At 41.7% G+C, this 18,614-nt stretch overlaps 4 protein-coding genes across 13 annotated transcripts; all 4 read left to right on the forward strand.

The window, feature by feature from the left end:
• The first annotated feature begins 956 nt into the window (after positions 1–956).
• On the forward strand, positions 957–3,669 carry LOC129587619 (deoxyhypusine synthase-like). 3 transcript variants are annotated; one of them, XM_055481441.1, is made up of 8 exons: positions 957–1,301; positions 1,423–1,557; positions 2,075–2,293; positions 2,477–2,563; positions 2,749–2,854; positions 2,941–3,044; positions 3,186–3,311; positions 3,374–3,669. In XM_055481441.1, the coding sequence occupies exons 1-8, from the start codon at positions 1,101–1,103 to the stop codon at positions 3,446–3,448; spliced, it is 1,053 nt and encodes a 350-aa protein (XP_055337416.1). In that variant the 5' UTR covers positions 957–1,100; the 3' UTR covers positions 3,449–3,669. The 3 variants fall into 3 exon arrangements, with proteins under 3 accessions (XP_055337416.1, XP_055337417.1, XP_055337418.1); XM_055481442.1 differs by having other exon boundaries at positions 1,219–1,358; XM_055481443.1 differs by having other exon boundaries at positions 1,221–1,349.
• A 208-nt stretch (positions 3,670–3,877) lies between these two features.
• LOC129587621 (disks large-associated protein 5-like) lies at positions 3,878–5,690 on the forward strand. Its single transcript, XM_055481444.1, has 3 exons — positions 3,878–4,319; positions 4,403–4,674; positions 4,986–5,690. Exons 1-3 carry the CDS (start codon positions 4,130–4,132, stop codon positions 5,115–5,117), a joined length of 594 nt encoding a protein of 197 aa, XP_055337419.1. The 5' UTR covers positions 3,878–4,129; the 3' UTR covers positions 5,118–5,690.
• Positions 5,122–12,673, forward strand: LOC129587618 (xylulose kinase-like). Of its 7 annotated transcripts, none has more exons than XM_055481439.1 (7): positions 5,122–5,227; positions 7,126–7,893; positions 7,970–8,091; positions 8,749–9,271; positions 10,514–11,229; positions 11,658–12,012; positions 12,170–12,673. In XM_055481439.1, the coding sequence occupies exons 4-7, from the start codon at positions 9,120–9,122 to the stop codon at positions 12,561–12,563; spliced, it is 1,617 nt and encodes a 538-aa protein (XP_055337414.1). In that variant the 5' UTR covers positions 5,122–5,227; positions 7,126–7,893; positions 7,970–8,091; positions 8,749–9,119; the 3' UTR covers positions 12,564–12,673. The 7 variants fall into 7 exon arrangements, with proteins under 7 accessions (XP_055337414.1, XP_055337410.1, XP_055337413.1 ...); XM_055481435.1 differs by having other exon boundaries at positions 7,126–7,544; positions 7,751–8,091; XM_055481438.1 differs by having other exon boundaries at positions 7,126–7,544; positions 7,937–8,091.
• Positions 12,674–13,558: 885 nt separating this feature from the next.
• Positions 13,559–18,547, forward strand: LOC129587659 (PR domain zinc finger protein 10-like). 2 transcript variants are annotated; one of them, XM_055481488.1, is made up of 6 exons: positions 13,559–14,128; positions 14,553–15,590; positions 15,782–15,919; positions 16,031–16,429; positions 16,671–17,389; positions 17,667–18,547. In XM_055481488.1, the coding sequence occupies exons 1-6, from the start codon at positions 13,840–13,842 to the stop codon at positions 18,273–18,275; spliced, it is 3,192 nt and encodes a 1,063-aa protein (XP_055337463.1). In that variant the 5' UTR covers positions 13,559–13,839; the 3' UTR covers positions 18,276–18,547. The 2 variants fall into 2 exon arrangements, with proteins under 2 accessions (XP_055337463.1, XP_055337464.1); XM_055481489.1 differs by lacking the exon at positions 17,667–18,547 and having other exon boundaries at positions 13,560–14,128; positions 16,659–16,786.
• The last annotated feature ends 67 nt before the right edge of the window (positions 18,548–18,614 follow it).

Here is an 18,614-nt window from a genome sequence, read left to right on the forward strand (position 1 = left end):
TTGCTGGTATGCTACTTACTTACTTTAATTTAAAACTGGTCAGACTCCTGCGGAGGGCAGTTGTCTTAATGATCATGGTGGAAACTGTTCGATACGCTTCGACTCCAGATCTTCGTTGCTTTTTTTCATCAGACTCTCCTTTCTTTCGGAGTCTGAGTTTCGATGAGAAAAAATAAAAACGCGAGGCTCCCCTATAATTTATAAACATTCAAGTTTCGTTCCAGTGAAACGCTCTGGAGGCCATTGGCTGCTTGGCAGCAAGGTGGTTTTTGGCTGTTTATTTGAGACAATGGTGAGGTGGTCGGTTCTGCAGTGGTGGATTCTTCACTTCTCCCGTAGACTCGGCATGTTAAGTTTTTTCAATGTTTTATGAAACTGGAACTGTTTTTCTCAGATCTGACTTTTGATGGCTCTACTACACGATAAGAGCTATCGAATGATACCAAGACATCGAAGTTTGGTCCTGTGTGTGGCTGGGACTGACTCCCCGCAGTTGAATTTTGAGCACTTCTTATTCTTTTAGTATAAAGGAATAAAGGAATAATGTGTACTTTATTTCAATAGCGTGATAACAATATCAAGATCTAATTACGGTTAAACGAAACAACATTCTCAACGGTACCGAATACGGAGGCAGCATTACCACGTTGAATTGCTAGAGATGTTCTGTTTCAAAACTCAAGACTACGAATCTCGCCAGTTTGTAGGGAAATCCTCTTCCCAATTTCGTTAACAAATCGTTTGGCAGATGTACCAAAACTACCGAAAGTTTCGAAGCCGACAGCCGCAAATTCGTATCGTCCCAACAGGAATATCCATAAACTGCTTCCCACAGAAACATATATGGAACCGCCCGCGGCGGCACGTCTAGTGTGCGGATAGCTTACGGCAAGTTTCCGAGTACAATCGCGCTGTTTTTATTCCGCTGTCCGAATGTCATTCTGACTTTGCGGGATAAGTTTTGACTTTAACTTTTAAGTTTTGTTTTAACCACTTACAGCTAGAGCGGCTTTATGGTTTTCGTTTGCAAATTCATTTTTCCATCTTTTCATTCTTTTGGTTCAATTTTGTTAAAGTAGCTGACTCCGCACATTTGCAATATGGACCAGAACAGCGGACAATGGTACACAGATGTGTGCAGAGCAAACAGTGATCAGCAGTGTGATGATTTGGGCCAGTCTGTGCGGGGCTACGATTTCTCCGATTCTTCGGTGGATTATTCGAAACTGTTATCTGCTTTCCGAACTACGGGCTTTCAGGCCACTTGTTTTGGTTTAGCAGTTGATGAGATCAACAGAATGGTGCGAAACTGCGAATGGCTTTACCGCTTTTATGGAGAACCGGGATAGGTTCGCCACGTGAGCGCAGCGTGCTTTTCGCTTCTTATCCTGTTTGTATTTTGTGCATGAATTTTTGTTGCAGATAAAGACGAAGATTACTCCCAAACCTGAAGACCGTTTGGCAAAAACAAATTGCACCATATTCCTCGGCTACACCTCGAATATGATTTCTTGTGGAGTTCGCGAAACGATTAAGTTTCTGGTGCAGCATAATATGGTAAGCCATAAGTGGCTAAGCCACGAAGCCAGTGTGAGACTAACTGACTGACTCTATAGCGAAAAGTTTAAAACCACTTAACGAAAGTGATAACGGGAACGCAGAATCGCAAGAAATCTTTTACAAATAAGCTACTCTAATATTTGAGACAGGAAAATCGAAAAACTGCAGTTTTTCTAACCTGTCAGTGGAGTGCGCCTGTTCTTTGTCAGTTTCATTGTGTGCCTGATACGGTAGTTTTCCGTTCTCGCTTTATTGCGCAGGAAACTGAGGATTATTCTTAACATAATAACCGGGCACCCGCATTTTATGGAATACATCACAGTTGACATGTTATATCTCAATCCTTGAATATTTTCGTATTTTTTAAAAGCAGGACGCTTATACTTATTGGTGCTTTTTAGTTTTAGTTGCATATAAAAAATCTCTAGAATTGTTGGTTGATAGTTATAATAATTAATCGTAAAAATCTTATCGCGTGTAAAAATGCCAGCTAAAGTACTTTCGTATCGTACAGGTGGACGGCCTCGTTACTACAGCCGGTGGGATAGAAGAAGATTTTATGAAGTGTTTTTTACCGACATACGTCGGCCGGTTTGATATATCCGGTGCTGAATTAAGGAAAAACCAAATCAACAGAATTGGAAACTTACTGATCCCTACGAAAAATTATTGCCAGTTAGAAGATTGGATTATGCCGATTTTGGACCAGATGTTAGTCGAACAACAGAAGGAAGTAAGTAAAGTGGATGCTGATTGATTGGAATAAGCATATTTGTCTTACTTGTTAACTTTTGTTATTGTTGCTTGCATTAAGATTTGTTATTGTTGCTTGCCTAACTGTAAGCCCTGCGGGTTGTCTCGCTAAATGGCACATTAGTACCTTACGGTTTCATATTTACAGTTTTTCTTTTTGCAGGGTATGTTATGGACGCCAAGCAAATTAATACATCGACTTGGAAAAGAAATTAATAACCCGGATAGCGTTTACTATTGGGCTTGGAAGGTATGGAGTCACTATGGGCAGCAGTATTTCTTTTACGATGTATGATATCTCCCGTGACTGTCAGTGTCGAGTTTCCGTTTTGTGCTTTCGGTCAGTCTTAAACATTAGGCTTTGAAATCTTGAATACTTCATTATTATACTTGCATTCGCTTCGCCTTTTACACATACGTTATTTTTTCTTATAGAATGACATTCCTGTTTACAGTCCGGCCATTACGGATGGCGCAATCGGGGATATGCTGTATTTTCATTCGTACAAAAATCCGGGATTAGTTCTTGACATCATTCAAGGTAAGTTGTTGTTTGTTCACGTAAGATTGATGAACGCCATTGAAATACGAATGTATATTTTTCTTTCGTATGTTGCTCACCATCAGACGTGCGAAGTTTAAACCTTTTGGCTGTGACTGCGGTTAATTCCGGCATGATTATCCTTGGTGGAGGTCTGATCAAACACCACATTTGCAACGCGAATCTCATGGTAAGAAAATTCTTTTCTGTTTACAGATTTAAAGCACAGTATGTAATTACCGTTGTTATTGCTGCACAGTAATTGGTGTGTGATTGCATTTGTTTGGTTTGAAGAGAACATGACAATAATTTTATGAAACTGACGTTTCAGAGAAATGGAGCGGACTTTTCGGTTTTTGTGAATACTGCGCACGAATTTGATGGTAGTGATTCCGGTGCTCGACCCGATGAGGCTGTTTCCTGGGGAAAGATAAAGATTGATGCTACGCCTGTGAAGGTTTGTTAGTCATTTTTTGTTTGCTCCCAAACAACAACGAAAACCTTGTACGAATTTCGTAGGTTTGTGCCGATGCATCAATTATTTTTCCTCTGCTTGTGGCGGAAACATTTGCCAAAAGTTTTCCAAGAAGTTGAAGTGCTTTAGAAAAAGTGATAGAATGCTCACAGATCCAGAACGGGTGCAGCTGTCCTTGTGAAGTTTTTAAATTTGGATAATATTATATCTGTGTTAGTTAGCACTCTAAATATCTTTCTGGTATTGTTGTTATTTTGAATGCGCTCTTTCGCGTTAGAATTATGACAAATGACCAACAAAAAAGACGGGAAGTTTAGACTTCACAAGTCAGTTGATTAAAGAAGCGAAAATAATTTTAGCGCTTCAGTGCTGGTACTGGTACAGGCGTGCTTTGACCATGGGGGAGGATCTCCAGCCGTTAAGAGCGTTCGTTATTGGTTCATTTAAGCTTCTGTGGCCTGTGCAGTACGAGTACCGTACAACGGCGGCCTCCGCTCTCTGAAGCGTTTGAAATGGATCAGTACTTTAACATCAATGATCAATCATAATCCACCAACGATCTAGATGTCTTTAGAGTTTCATCGGTAACGGTCACAGAAGTTACAGGTTATTTAATCTATTGAACTCTTCGCGTCAGAATCTCCGTTTCTGTTTTTTTGATTTTATACAGACTTATTATCACTTATATTTATTCACGTAAGCGTTGCCGTTTCGGTTTGTGTATAGCATCGCTTCCCATTGGACATTGCGAGATTTAAACATAACTTAATAACTACGATCTAAAAATCAACTACTCCAATATGCCACAAGGCAGCGAAAATCTACGGATGGCTGGATTTAAGCCTGATGGAACCAAAGACGAGCAGATCAAGTATTTCCGAGATCTTGTAGCCGAGGAGGTATCATTTGAAAACAGCCTGGTGGAGCAGTGGCAGAAGAAATTGAAAGAGTCCGGGCCTGGCAGTTCGTCCCCGACCATCACCGAGGATGGTAAGTTGGTCCGCGTGTGTGTGCGTTGTGCTGATTAGCATGTGTATGATGTGCGCAAACACCGTACTGTCGTTCGCTCGCAGGGGCTGACCAGATCCGCGGGGCAATCGGACAATCTCGGCTCTTTCTTGACAAGAAAATGCAGCAGTTCGTCGGTCTGATTGATGAGTGCGAGATGGGGAATACAACGACCACCCCGACGGATTTGGCGGGGTTCTGGGAAATGATCTACATGCAGGTGAAGAACATCCATGATCGCTTCGAACATTTGGACGTGCTGGCTGTCAATGGCTGGATGACGCCTCAGAAGGCTAAATCTACTGTGGATGGAGCTTCGGCAAATGGAATGAAAAAGGTATGTTGACAGTTGAGACTGAATTCATCTTCAGTTGTTTCCAGTTATCTACTAGCATGGAAAAATTATTATTTATTTGACCTTGGCTCAGGCTTAGTTCACATCGGAACAACTTAACGCTGGTTAAGTAAGCACAGTCAGTACCAACGCTTATTGCGTAAAATAGCATTGAACGTTGTACCAGCATCGAAGAAAGCGGAGCACTTTAGGCTTTGATAAAATTCTGGATGTTGTAATTATTGTGTTGAATGACATAAGTACCTATCGTAGCTTGTTGATTTTTATTGATTTGGCGTCCATGGGTTTAACAGAATGGAGCAACAAAGAAACCAACCGCGAACGTGCAGGCTTCATCCAAGATCCGGGAAGCTATTGAAAAAGCTCGAGCTGCTAAGGCCGCCGCGGAGACTAACAAAGAAGCCCAGTCAGTGGATGGAATTTAAGTCAGTAAAGAATGCCGAGCTATTACTCTGAAAGTACTTTCCTTACATCCCCCTTTACCGTCCTGGTCCCTCTTGATTTCGCCTATGGAATTTCGGAATGGTAGAAAAATGTACGGTTGCTTACTTTGGTGGCCAAAGAGTTTTTATTTTTCCTACTTTTGTGTAGTATTAGCGAATTTGGGCAAGCGCCAGCATTGACAGTAGCATTAGCAATAGCAGTGCTCACGGCTGTGGCCAAACGCACTGCAGCCCGGTTACTTGGCTGCCCAAACTCCGGCGTTGGAGAAAGCAGTAGCAATACTGGTATCAATACTGTGCAGGGCACTGCAGGCCCGTAGCGAGATCCCGGTTGAATTTTCGAAGAACTCCCCCCACACTTTCCATCAGGAATTTTTCTGAATACACCGTTGGATTCACCGTAAAATTCTAAACAAAATAGTTGAGGAAGATTTTTGAATTTCGCTTTCCCCCTAAAATCAACTGCACGGGCGGTCGGCCATACGACACCTGAGATTGTGGGGGATTTCCCCCAAGTCACTCCAATGCCCCAGCGCTCAGGGGGCAATACCCCAAAATCTCGGGTCTCCTAGGTGCGACCGCCCGTGCAGTTGATTTTAGGGAAAGAAAGCGAAATTCACTGTACAAAAGCGAAAACTGCCCAGTGTCTACTTTGTCAACCGAAGAAAAGTCAACTGAAACTTGAAAACCACAACTTCAAAACTCTCTGGTTCAAAACTGTGATTTCAGTATTGTTGCAGCTTTATTTTCATCTTAGTCTCGAATCCTTTTGCTTCTCTAACCAACTTTATTAAATGCATTCATCACAGCATTAATCTATCTGCACCATGCAAACTGCCAAACTGGAGACACGCGAAACTTCTACGCCAGTCAGGGTCTTTTACTGCTGGATAAGGATAAGTTATTTTTATTGTTAACAATAAAAATCCTTTCCTTAATGGAGAATAAAAGTGTAGCACGGACTGTAATCTTGCAAATCTATGTCGAAGTTTGTCGAATTACATAAAAAGCGGGTATTTTGAATTTTGAAATTCGTGCCAGATCGGAAGCGAGGCACGATGCGATTTTTACAGGGAGTTGAGTTGATGCGCTACAAATGGAAATTTCATGATCTTCTGATGGTTCGTTTTGAAGTCATTTTAAAATAGAAAACAATTACTGTTAACATTCTTAAACATCCCAGAAAAATCTGCATACTTTTTTGAACATTTCTGATTTTGGCTCCCCGTAGGCAGTTGTACTCAGCTGCGAAGGCAGAGGGAGAAAGAGGATGACCGTAGTTTGTCTTTTCTACGGTCAATGCCAGCTCTGCATTGACCGTGCCGTAGCTTTGAAACCGTAGCTAAAGACGATTCGGACCGACAATCGGTCCAAGACCAAAGGATATGGCTATGGCCAATGCTACGGTCGAAGAGTGCCCAAATTGTCTAATCTGTAGCTTGTCCACCCTCAAGAATAATAAGTCGTACAGGCATCAACATGTGACATATGCATACCAGGTATATCGCTTAAATATTCGAACGTATTAAGTACACGTAACATAAACTTTATGATTATTGGGCTTCCTGTGATAACGTACAAACTATTAATTTAACAGTACAGCATAATTACGCACGTCCAAGTTGCAGTAAACTGTAAACTCTAAATTTTATTCTTTTTTATTAATTTTATTATGTCCATTACGCACTAAGTAGATCTTCGTGATGTGATGTATTAAAATTTGTTGGCATCGTCTCATTCTTATTCATAGACAAACAGCTTTTAAAGAGCAGACAGCTGAGCGAAATAATAGGTTTCATTAACACATTGCAATTCTAACAGTACCGTTTGGCAGTGTAATGTATCGTAATTAATAATTTTATTTTTTCGTTAAGGGCTTTCTTGGCGAGCCTGCGGGAGCAACACACAACAAACCTTTAAACTCGAAAACAACGAAAAAGATGCGTTGTGTGTATATAATTTATTCTATATTATTCTATAATTATTGCAGGTACATAGCAACATACTGTATGATGTATGGATTGTATAAAATAGGTACATTGTTACAGTGTTTGTCATGCAAGCAGCTGTTCCTGTAATACAATCTCTACAGCCTACACCGGCCGAGATGCATCACTGTGCAGTGGCTGCACGAGTAATTTCCACCCGGCTTACGGTTCAGGAAAGAGGTGGAAAATAGTTCTAATTTTGTCCCATATTCCCTGGATAATAGTACGGTGTAGGAAGAGTGCCGGATAAAAATAGCATCACATCAGAGCCAAATCGGTCAATCTATGATGAATTTCCGCTAATGCGCCAAGAGTACGGCAATGTTCCCAGTAATTGAATTCGGCAGGATGCTGCATTGAGTATCATTTGGATGATCTGATCTGCCGCTTGCCATCTCTCGACTCGGTTACATCTGTGCAGGTAAGCTGCAAAACAACATTCTTTTGCACATACGAGGTAGACAGAAGTGTCTGATCTGGACGCCATTCGCTTCGGCAGTACATTACGCAACTTTATATTATTAATGTATCTTTTATTGACAACGTGCGTGTGTTTTTACCTGCAAGTGGCCTAGATTAAACTGCGTACACACCGTTAACTTAATAGTTCCAATTGTGTAATACTAGCAGTGGCAGCGACGATCTGTTAACTCAGCGGTAGCGGAGTGAATTATTGTTTACGAAGTTATGATGCCTCGTTTCACGGGATACCGGGTGTATTTGCCACTGTCTTACACAAGCTGGAAGAGGATCGCTTGCCCGGACCAACTGTAAATACTTGCTATACATAATACAATACTTGTGATTAAATAGTGTTTGTTCATGCGGCCACGTCAAATTCCGAAGGACCAGCTCACGTTGTGGCTGCACTGTTATTCCACGGCGTGTTGCTGCACCTGCGTAATACAATCCTCCCTATCTACGGCCAAATTTCCCCTACTTGTGCAAACATTTAGAGACTTCCGCCGGTAAGAGGACATACGCATACAGTAGAGAAAGAGGAAGCGGTTTGAGCGTTTGCATAGCTGCAGGAGAAATTTAGGAAAATAGAGTGCGCTCCTAATTCTGTTGGGTCTAAAATTTAAGAGACCGTACTGTATATGACGGCTCTACATTCTGTAATTTTCGTGGAACATCAAATATACTGTTAAGGTAAACTGGTAAAGTAAGCATTGTATGGCAAGCTAATCTTTGATTATAAGTACAATGATATAGTGCTAGGTTTTTAAATCTTGTGTGTGTAATATAATTGTCATTATGCTTGTTAATCCATCCCTGCGCTGCACATTGTTATCCTTCCATAGTATTGTATGTAAATGATTGAATGTTTTAGTGAGAGTTGGTAGACGTTTACGTATAATATGTCTACCCCAATATAGTACCATATACTGTATACTCGTAGATATGCCTATGCTCTATGCATCCTGACAGTACTATGCATCCGGCCGCCACCGGGAACAGATATTAGTCCTTATTTTAATGGTTTAAGCTGTCAGCTTGAATGGGATCAATAATTAATTACGGTTACTACAATGACAATCTACGGTAGTGATGTCATTTTCAGCAAGGAGTTACATATATGGCAATTCAAACGCCTTGAAAAAAATATTTTGTTATAGTTTCAGGCACCATGGAACGTATACGTAATCTGGTCTTCTCCATTTAAAAGGAACGTGGAAAATTATAACTTACCCATCGTCATCAATTAAGCTCTTTACAACGGTAACGGCATCCGGCTCGTCAACCGCTGCAAACGACGATAATATTCAGTTAAATTTTCCTTCCGGCGCGTTTTGGATCTTGCCCCTTAAGAAATTTGTGCACGAGATGGTATAAGTACGCGCCGTGAAGACAGCTTGTGTTTTGATACTGGTTTCCTCCGGCTGAAAGCAATTACTCCCATCAGCGTTAATTAAGCATTACATTGTGCGGAAGTCGGCTTCCAGTTGCGTGCACCGGCGCTGTGTTGTATTGGATAGTTGACACAAGCTGCTGGATGTCTTCCGCAGAGCGTTGGATTAAAATGACTGAGTTGTTTCTGGGTTTGGATTTAAGTACACAGCAGCTTAAAGGTGTGCTGATCGGCGAACAACTGGAAGTGGTCAAAGAGGAAAGCGTGCATTTCGATAATGAGCTACCGGAATTCGGGTTCGTAAGCAATGAAAAATAAAGTGCAGAGTACTGTAGGTAACCGAAGCTGCTTATATAAATTTTTCCGTTAAGACAATGCAAGTTTTGCGAGCGTCATTATTACTGCAGTTACAGAACATATTCGCATTAAGTTGCATTAATTAGTTACACATGTACAGTATATTTACCTACCGTAGATTCGGATCATTATTATATATAAGCAGTCGCGCAAATGCCCGATGAATATAACCTGATATATACATGTAATGAGCTAAATGTTAATGTACGTAAACATGTAATCACAATAATTACACTAAGAATGCATAAGCGATGATCTAATACTCTAATGTGTCTTATTTGCCGACAAGTGAAATGGTATAGTAGTTTATGAAGTAAATTTTTTGTCATTAATATTTTTTGTATGTACATGTTGTAGCAGTTTGTTGTCCTAAAACAGCGCAAAAGTTTTTCACATATGTACAGATAATCGAAATGTGGTGCACATCTTTATTATTCTCTACTGGCGTTTGCTCCATGAAAAGTTCCAACACTTCGTATTTTATTCATGCAGCCCCAGAGTTTATAGTTCAGAGCTATCATGTTCCTATTGTAAATTTATTGACAATGACGAGTGCACGGAATTCAAATTTGCCGATATAGGAAATTTTAATGGCAGTATGAAATATCATCTCTGAAACGGTGCCCGTAGGAATCGTCGACCCATTCGCGCAACGCCATGATTTTATTGCAGCTACAGCTGTAATAAATCTACAACACCTGATCGTTGGTCGACATACTGGCGTTGTGCAGTAAACAGATCAGTGTTATCCGTACAATATACTCCCAAGTCCCAAAGACTCCATGATGTTGTTTTTTATTATCAAAATCGCTGAATTATTTTCGCTAACAAGGCAGCTGAGCAATTTAAAGTTTTAAAAATAATACCAAAGAGGGAGTCGGACTAGCAAATCTTATAAAATAGAACTATTACTTGTAAACTTCGAATTTACACCTACGCATCTGTCCGCATCTGTCGCAACTTTTTAGGATGGTTGCATAGTTTGTTGTACGGTATTTATACAATATAAAATGGGTTTCGTTATGACGATACCCGACTTAATCAGGATTGAGTTAATTCAATAATTAGGTACATCGTCCGGCGCCGGCTCGTATAATATGAGAAATTGTTTGGGCAAAATGTTTATGATATTACTATCTAGTATTTACTGACACAACTTTTTACGTTAAATTCGTTTTTAGAACGCAAGGTGGAGCATGTGTCAATACCGACGCCAGTGGTGCCAGTCGTGTTACCGTTCCCGTTCTGCTCTGGGTAAAAGCGCTGGATCTGCTCCTACAGAAGCTCCAACGTTCCGAACTCCCGATGCATAAGATATTAGCCATCTCGGGCAGTGGTCAACAGCATGGCAGCGTATACTGGCAGACAGGAGCAGAAGGCACTTTATCTAGATTCAACCCTTTCAAGACGCTAAATGAACAATGCTCAAATTTATTCTCTGTTCCCAATGCCCCAATTTGGATGGATTCCACTACCACAACCCAGTGCCGGCGACTGGAAAGTTCGGTGGGCGGGCCGGAAGTGCTTGCGCATGTCACCGGAAGCCGGGCGTACGAGAGATTTACCGGTCCACAAATTGCCAAAATCAATGAGGAGAATCCATCGGCCTACGAAAATACCGAGCGTATTTCGTTAGTCAGCAGCTTTTTGGCTAGTTTATTGGCTGGTAAATATGTCCCCATAGACTGGGCGGATGGGAGCGGAATGAACTTAATGGATATCCGGCGTAAACATTGGGATCCCAGCTGTTTAGCAGCATGCGCACCCGATCTGAAAAAGCGCCTACAGAATCCTGTTGCATCGTGGAGCGTCGTGGGCAATATTGGGCAATATTTTTGTCAGAGATATGGATTTGCAAGTAGCTGCAAAATTGTGGCTTGCACTGGCGATAACCCATGTACGGCGAAACTTTAATTGGTTGTGATGAATCAACACAGTATACACAGTCTTTTTTGCTTATTTAGTTTAGCGTTAAAGCTGCCATATGTCGTAATGGATGGTTATTCGAGAAATTAGAGAGATGCATTGTTAAAAAATTAATTTAATTGTATGCCGCTGAATGTTTTTGCTTTTAATTTCTGGAATCGCAGGCATCAAGAGTGCGCAATGCTCATCAGATTCTCGGCGGTTTGGACCATACAGGAAATATAAAAAAAATTTATAATATATTTTTTATAAGAAACTTTTTCTTTTCTAATTACCTTTATTTGCTTTATTTCTTATCATGCTGCATATTTTAATTATGCAAACATTTCATTGCTCGGTTAGGCATGGAGCTGAATTTAAATAAGCTGTCAATCTTCATAACAAATTATTGATTTTCAGCCTCGGTTGCCGGCATGGAACTGCACACTGGTGATATTTTGATTAGTCTGGGAACATCCGATACGGTATCGGCAATCGTGTCCAATCCGAAACCGGCGCTAGAAGGTCACATTTTGTGCAGCCCACTGATGGAGGACCAATACATTGCCATGCTGTGTTTTAAAAACGGATCGCTGATGCGGGAGAAAATTATGGGGGAAAATACCAATGGAACGTGGGCGGAATTCGAGCACAAGCTCTCGCAGCAGCCGGCCGGCAATGCCGGCGTAATTGGGCTGTATTATGACCAAGTGGAAATTGTGCCTTCTGTTCAGGGACGATTTTATTTTGATGTTGACGACAATCCCATGGAAAGGTAGGTAAATTTAACGTAAGTAGCTCTGCTGCAAATTAAAGCTCACGAAAGGTAATTTGATCGCGCTTGCGCAAACTCAAAATTAAAGCAATTTTAACATATAAATATACTTGTATATACAGCCTGTTTCTGAATGGATATTGATGTCATCAATCAGATTGGAATCGGAACAAGAAATTCGTGCCTTAATTGAGGGGCAGTCGATCGCCAAGCGTTACCATGCAGAATCCTTTGGATTCAAAGTTACACCGGAAACTCGCATCTATGTGACTGGTGGCGGTAGTCGTAACAGCACGCTGTTACAAGTGATCGCTAACGTTTTCCAGGCTGACGTTTACACTCAGTCCATGACCAATTCAGCTGCATATGGAGCGGCATACCGGGCAGCCCACGGATTACGCGGAGGAAATTTTTACCAGATGATCAAGAACTCCACCGGATTCCCTCCTAGCACGCTGGCTGTCAAATATAACAAAAATTGTAAAGAAATTTATGATAAGATGGTTGCTAGATACGGTACAATACTGCAAAAGATTACGAAGAAAGAATAATATTTTTTTTTCTGTTAAGCTGGCAAGTTTGTTTTTTCGGATAATTTGTTAGGAATTGTGATGTTTGAAAGAAATATGCATTTCGGGAATTATTAAATGCAGTCGTGTTATGCAGGTCGTGGCAGTATATATGATATATATATCACACGAGCAATGGGCTTATGTTAATTCACCGCAAAAAAGCAGAAGATAGTTATCTAACCTTATCTTCTGTTAGTTGTCTATATATAGCAGTAAACTGAACACTGATCGAGACTTTGTAAAGATTTTTGTATGAACCCACTAATGCCCTTAAAAAACCGACGATAAGTTTAGTTTGACGAAGCAGTGAAACTGAAATGACATAACTTCGCTTTAATTTTATAAATACTTGGACTATTATAAAAGACCAAACTTTATTGATTTAAACGCTTCGGAATCGCTAGTAACTGTTTTGTTTGACTCCAGAATAAATCCGGAAGCGAAAGTACGCAATAAGGAAATAATGCTAAATAATGACTTGTTCTTTTACGCGGTAGAAACTATCGAACACCACGATATGGCTGCTACTTATAAAATTTAGCTTTCATCCCATTCCCTGATTTTCATTAGTGATGCGAATGCGAAAACTCAGGGCGTGCTGCTGGCGATAAATGTTTTTGATGCTGCCGGCGGAAATTAAAAATTCATGACGTCACTGAACGATTGTGATTGGCTAGCCTTTTTCGTCCCGTTTGGAATCATGTCTTGCTCGGCAGCATGGCTCTGGCAAGCAGCTTGTGATGTTGCCAAAAACTTAAAATTTTGGCAACATCGTTCTGGGGTGTGGGGACGCTGGGGTTGTTGCCGAACATGTCCGAAATTCAGATTGTGTTTGTGTCATTGCTCACCTACTACCGTCTTGCAATTACGAATATCGCCGTTTGAATTTACAACTACCGTGCAGGTTCCTTTGGATTTTCTCATACCAGTCATACGCACAGGGTTTTAAGTAGAATTGCCTGCTTCTACAAAATTGAAGCTGCTTTGAAAAAGCTGGGCGTATACTGAATTAACGCTGCAACTTGAAATTTGCACTCAAACGGCAGCTTGTTTTCGCATTCCCGTCAGTAGTGATTTGGGTCCCATTTCAAAAGGCCAAAGGGCTTTTTGTACTGTATCAGTCTGTATGCATGGCATGGCAACACTGCTTTTGCTTTGCAGATTCTAACTTCTAAGATCTAAGTTGTGATTTTCCGTACGAGTAGCAAGCAGTACGGGATCCTAAGGATTCGCTGGTCGATATTAATTATCCATCATGGTTCGCTGTTGTATTGTCGGTTGCAACAATAACAGCGATAGAAAGGATTGCACGACTGTGGGACCCCATTCGTTCCACAAATTTCCAAAAGTAACTCTGCTTCGCGATCGTTGGTTGCGGAGTATCAACAGGCTGGATTTCCAGCCTTCCGTTCATTCTGCCGTTTGTTCTGATCATTTTGAAGCTAACTGTTTTAGTGCATCTACTGCCAAAAACAGTTTAAAGCAAGGATGTATTCCTACCCTTTTCGGAGATGCAGTCTCCCGAAAATATGAAAGGAAGGCTGGTAAGTGGTGAGCTGGTTACTGTAAGGTTTGAGGAACACTCAAACAGCAACTATTTCTATGTTATGCAGTCTGTGTTTTGTGAATTATGATTTGTGTTTTGAATGACTTAGCGTCAGCAAAAGATAAGGTGGTAGCAAGTAGCAATTAAGTTTTCTTCGAACTGCCAAAAACTGAGATCTGATCAAGAATAAAATTTTTGAAAATTTTCGTCATAGTCTCTGACGCTTGTCTTTCCACTGAAAATTTTTTAAACAAAATAGAAAAAAAAATCATAGATCATGGTTCAACACAGTAATAACAACAAAGAAATAAATTTTCTTTAGGGTGTGTAGTTTGTTTAATGTGGTGTTTTTTCAATGCGCGGATACGGTATTTTGGCTATGATTTGGGAAATATATTAATGAGTTGTTTATATTTCCATAGACAGTGTGGCAAGCAACACCGCCACTTCAGCGGAAAATCAGTCTGCACCGACACCGTTCAAAGTTGGTCAGCATCCCGACTCTGTACTGAAGCTGCGTACGGTATTGGAAGTTAATCCTTTCCAGTATCCCGGATGCACGACAAAACGAGCAGAAGCGTGGAAGCGAGCCGTGGAACTGGTGTACAAAAATTCCAACATCGTGTGTCGGGAAGATTCGCTTCGGCAACTGACACGGCGTTGCATTGCGGAGTACGAGTGTAGGCTGAAGGGCAATGTGCTTTGTTCACCCGACGATTTAATACTGGACGAGGTTGCCCGCGAGTTGTATCTCCTATCACAGAAGCATGCAGACATCAACACTGCGGATGGCAACAGAAAGCGAAAGAACATCTCATCGGAGGATGACGAGGACTCCATCGGTGCGTTGTCCGACTTCCTGGAGGCATCGGATGGTGAATCGGTAGACGAAGCCGATAAGACACCGAAATTCGGGCGCAAGCACAAACCGGGCACCCTGGAGAAACTGCGCATCGTGTTGGATGTGAATCCGTTTCAGTTCCCCAGGGGGTCCAAAGAAACTGGTGCCGCTTGGAAGAAAGCCGCTGAATTAGCGGAAACTGAATACCAGCTGGTCAGCAGTGGGGATGCGATCAAAATTTTAGCCAACCGATGCATTGCGGAGTACACGATGCTGCTAAAGGCACGGAATGCTGATCTGGAGAATCCTCCACTGACCGCTGATTTCTCTCCCGCCGAAGTAGTTGCACGGCAGCTGTATCTGCTGTCGCGCGCGCGCACATCGACTACGGACAACACCGACGGCGGACGGAGGAAGCGAACCGAGCTGTCCACAGACGACGATGCAGATTCAGTTAGTATTTTGTCGGAGAGCGGGGCAGTGGCTCCTTGTAGCTCTTCAAAGCTTGCAAAAACAGGCGAGGAAGTTATGCAGTGTGGAAACAGCGAGGAGTATGGGGGCGAGAACGGTCTACCGTCGTCCGACGGAACTACGACGGATTGGCGTTATGGAAAATTTTGTATGTGGAATTGTCTTTCATTAGATGTTTTCCTTTGTATCATTTTTGGTGACCGTATAAAGTGGCGTGTTTAATATATTGTTAGAAGCCTGTTGGTACGGGAAGATCTAGGTTTTGTAGTTTAAGAAATTATCTTGCTTTAGTTTCGCTGCGAGAATTTGCGGATGCTGATTTGACATTTTGTTTGATAGGGTGTTCGGAATGCTTGGTCTTGCTGGATACGCCCTGCTTAATTCACCGCGTACTGTGTGCAGATGCGCCCTTTATTCCCAGAGCGTATGCTTCTCTACCGCATAATTTACGGTTAGATCTCGGGAAACACGATACAGGTAACTGATAAAAGCGATTTTGACGTGAAATACAAATTTTCGGTTGCGATGTTGCATGGGAAGTTTCTGTTCGCGCTGTTGCTAACAACAGATGAATTGCATTCCTTTCAGGGCCAAAACGAATAGTGGCAAAAGGCGATATTGAGCCGCAGTCAATTTTCGGACCACTGTATGCACCGCGGAGGAAGGCAGTACAGAAGGATTTTAAATACGCCACCGTAATGCGTGATGTCAATGGAAATGAAATAATGTGGTACTTCAACCTGGAATGCGATGATACGTCCAACTGGATGAAATTTGTACGAATGGCTGATACTGTTGCGGAGCAGAATCTAGCAGCATATTGGGCTGATGGGGAAGTGTATTTTGCTGCGATAAGGAAAATACAACCTGGAGAGGAATTGAAAGTATGGTACTCGACGAGTTATGCTGCGTTGATTGGCAAAGATATGCTTGGCACTGGAGAGATGCGGTGTCAGAATCGAGCACTGCTGCCGCTAATTAATTCAGGTAATTATACACATTTCTGAGCAACTTTGATCGTTTTCGTATTCATAAAGACTGTAATAAAAACGTATGGCTTAGTGGGGTTGCAGATCGTGTGCTTGTAATTATTCGTATACATTTATTGTTGTATCGATCACAGCGGCGTGACAATGTGAGGTGGAACGACACATACATGCATAGTACACAGCAGTTTCAAATGTAGCATCAACTAATTTCCCCATTATCATTACAGATTAATTTTTAGATGATGGTATGGCTGGTTATGAAACTGACGTCGACGAAGCCGAAAACAGCACGGGAATGTTTGCTGCGAACAGAGTATTCGGATGCGATTTGAGCAAGAATGTTCAGTACGATGATTTTAAATGTGTGGACGTACGCGTAAACGAAGAAACAACCATCTCAGTTGTGATGAAGCGTAATGCTGGTATGCCTGGACTATCAGGGAGTATTCCTCCGGCCTTGCTGGCAACTATCCCTAGCGGAAGCAAGAATGCTGAATGTGTTTCTCCAAAGTCTTTAGCGAATTACAAGAACAGTACAGCTTTGCGTTCCATCGCTCGAAAGAATTTATCAGCTTTCCCGCACGAATGTGAAGTTTGCCAGGCAAGGTTCCGTACTGCCTATCTTCTGAAGATCCACCAAGTTCGCCATCAACCGGAGGACTTTCCACCGCCGAATATCGCTTTAATTTGTCCAGCTGGATGCCGTCTGTCTCTTTTGTCATTGGCTCAGCTGGTTGACCATGTGGATCAACATACGGAATATTGGACGTATCGTACCCAGCGCACGGCGCCCACAGAGTTAAAATACCGCTGTGAAGACTGCAATAAATCTTTTTCCTGCCAGGAAAACTTGGACGTTCATTGTCAATACAGACATTCGGACCTTGGAGGCGATTTTGAATGTGAATACTGCAAAGAAAGATTCATGACAAAAGCTGGCTGCGTCGTGCATGTGAAGGTATCAGTATTACAGAAGTATAAACATAAGCAGCTTAGCCTGATTATGAGTTAGAGCCTATAGGGCATGTTTACCAGCAGTTACCTGCATCGCCTTGCCGCTTTGTTAATTTTCAGATTGATACATGTGTACAAATTTTGAATTTGCTGTTTTTGTTGACTTGTAGGAGATTTTAAGCATTTATTTTACTTGCGACGGCGATTTTGGTCCGATTTCAAGAATGCTACACAATTTCAAGAGAAATTACAGTAACGTCATTTGATAGTCTTTCTTACAGCACGCCCATTCGGGGATGAATGTCTTCAACTGCCCGGTTTGTTTGGAAACTTTTTCCACGATTCCGCTTTATAAGGAACACTCCGTAATTCATTGTGTGGATGGAAAATACCCGTGCCGAATATGTTCCAGGGATTATACAACTTTCAAACAGTTGCAGATACATATGCGAACTACACACGTGCCAAAAAAACACATTTGCTCGGTTTGCGGTCAGATGTTCAGAACGGAATGCCAGCTGACCTATCACGGTAGAATTCACAGCAACGAACTACAATACAAGTGCTCCTTATGTCCAAAAGGATTTCAGACTCCTCACAATCTCCGTACGCATTTAATTGCTCATGATCCGAAGCACGCGGAAGCGCAGAGACGGGCTAAACAAAAACGTCGACAATCCTTAACCCAGCAGTCACATACTCCGCGAGCAAAGTATATTCCTCCGCGCGACCGGATACGCTATGAAGATCTTCCATATAAATGCGAGGAGTGTACGCTGGGCTTTATGCGACGCGGCATGCTTCTTATGCACTTTCAAAAGTTTCATCCTGGCAAATCGTTTGATAGTATTCCACAGTATGTTGAGCCACCGCCATTGTTTAAGCTGTGATTTAAAATGGTCTGGTTTTGCCTACTCGATTGTACTTGCATTTAGTACAAGGCGGAAGTACTAGTTTATTACGCGTTCTTCCAGAAATGCATTGTTGGATGACTTGTGTGCAGAATTTTAAGTTAACCGGTTTACTGATAAACGTGCTAAGACTTAGGAACAATGTCGCGTAGTCTAGTTGACCTTTGACTCAATCATACTTTAGCAAAAGTGCAGTACCGTTGGAGCCTTAATTGCGTGTCTATATTCTCGGGCAGCACAAACCGCAGTATCTACCGCAGATATTATGGTTCTAGGTTCTTTCTACGGTTTTAGAAGAAACGCTGATAACGATTGTTG

The sequence above is a fragment of the Paramacrobiotus metropolitanus genome, unplaced genomic scaffold, assembly GCF_019649055.1.
Source record: "Paramacrobiotus metropolitanus isolate TYO unplaced genomic scaffold, Prichtersi_v1.0 Parri_scaffold0000026, whole genome shotgun sequence".
Lineage (NCBI taxonomy): Eukaryota > Metazoa > Tardigrada > Eutardigrada > Parachela > Macrobiotidae > Paramacrobiotus > Paramacrobiotus metropolitanus.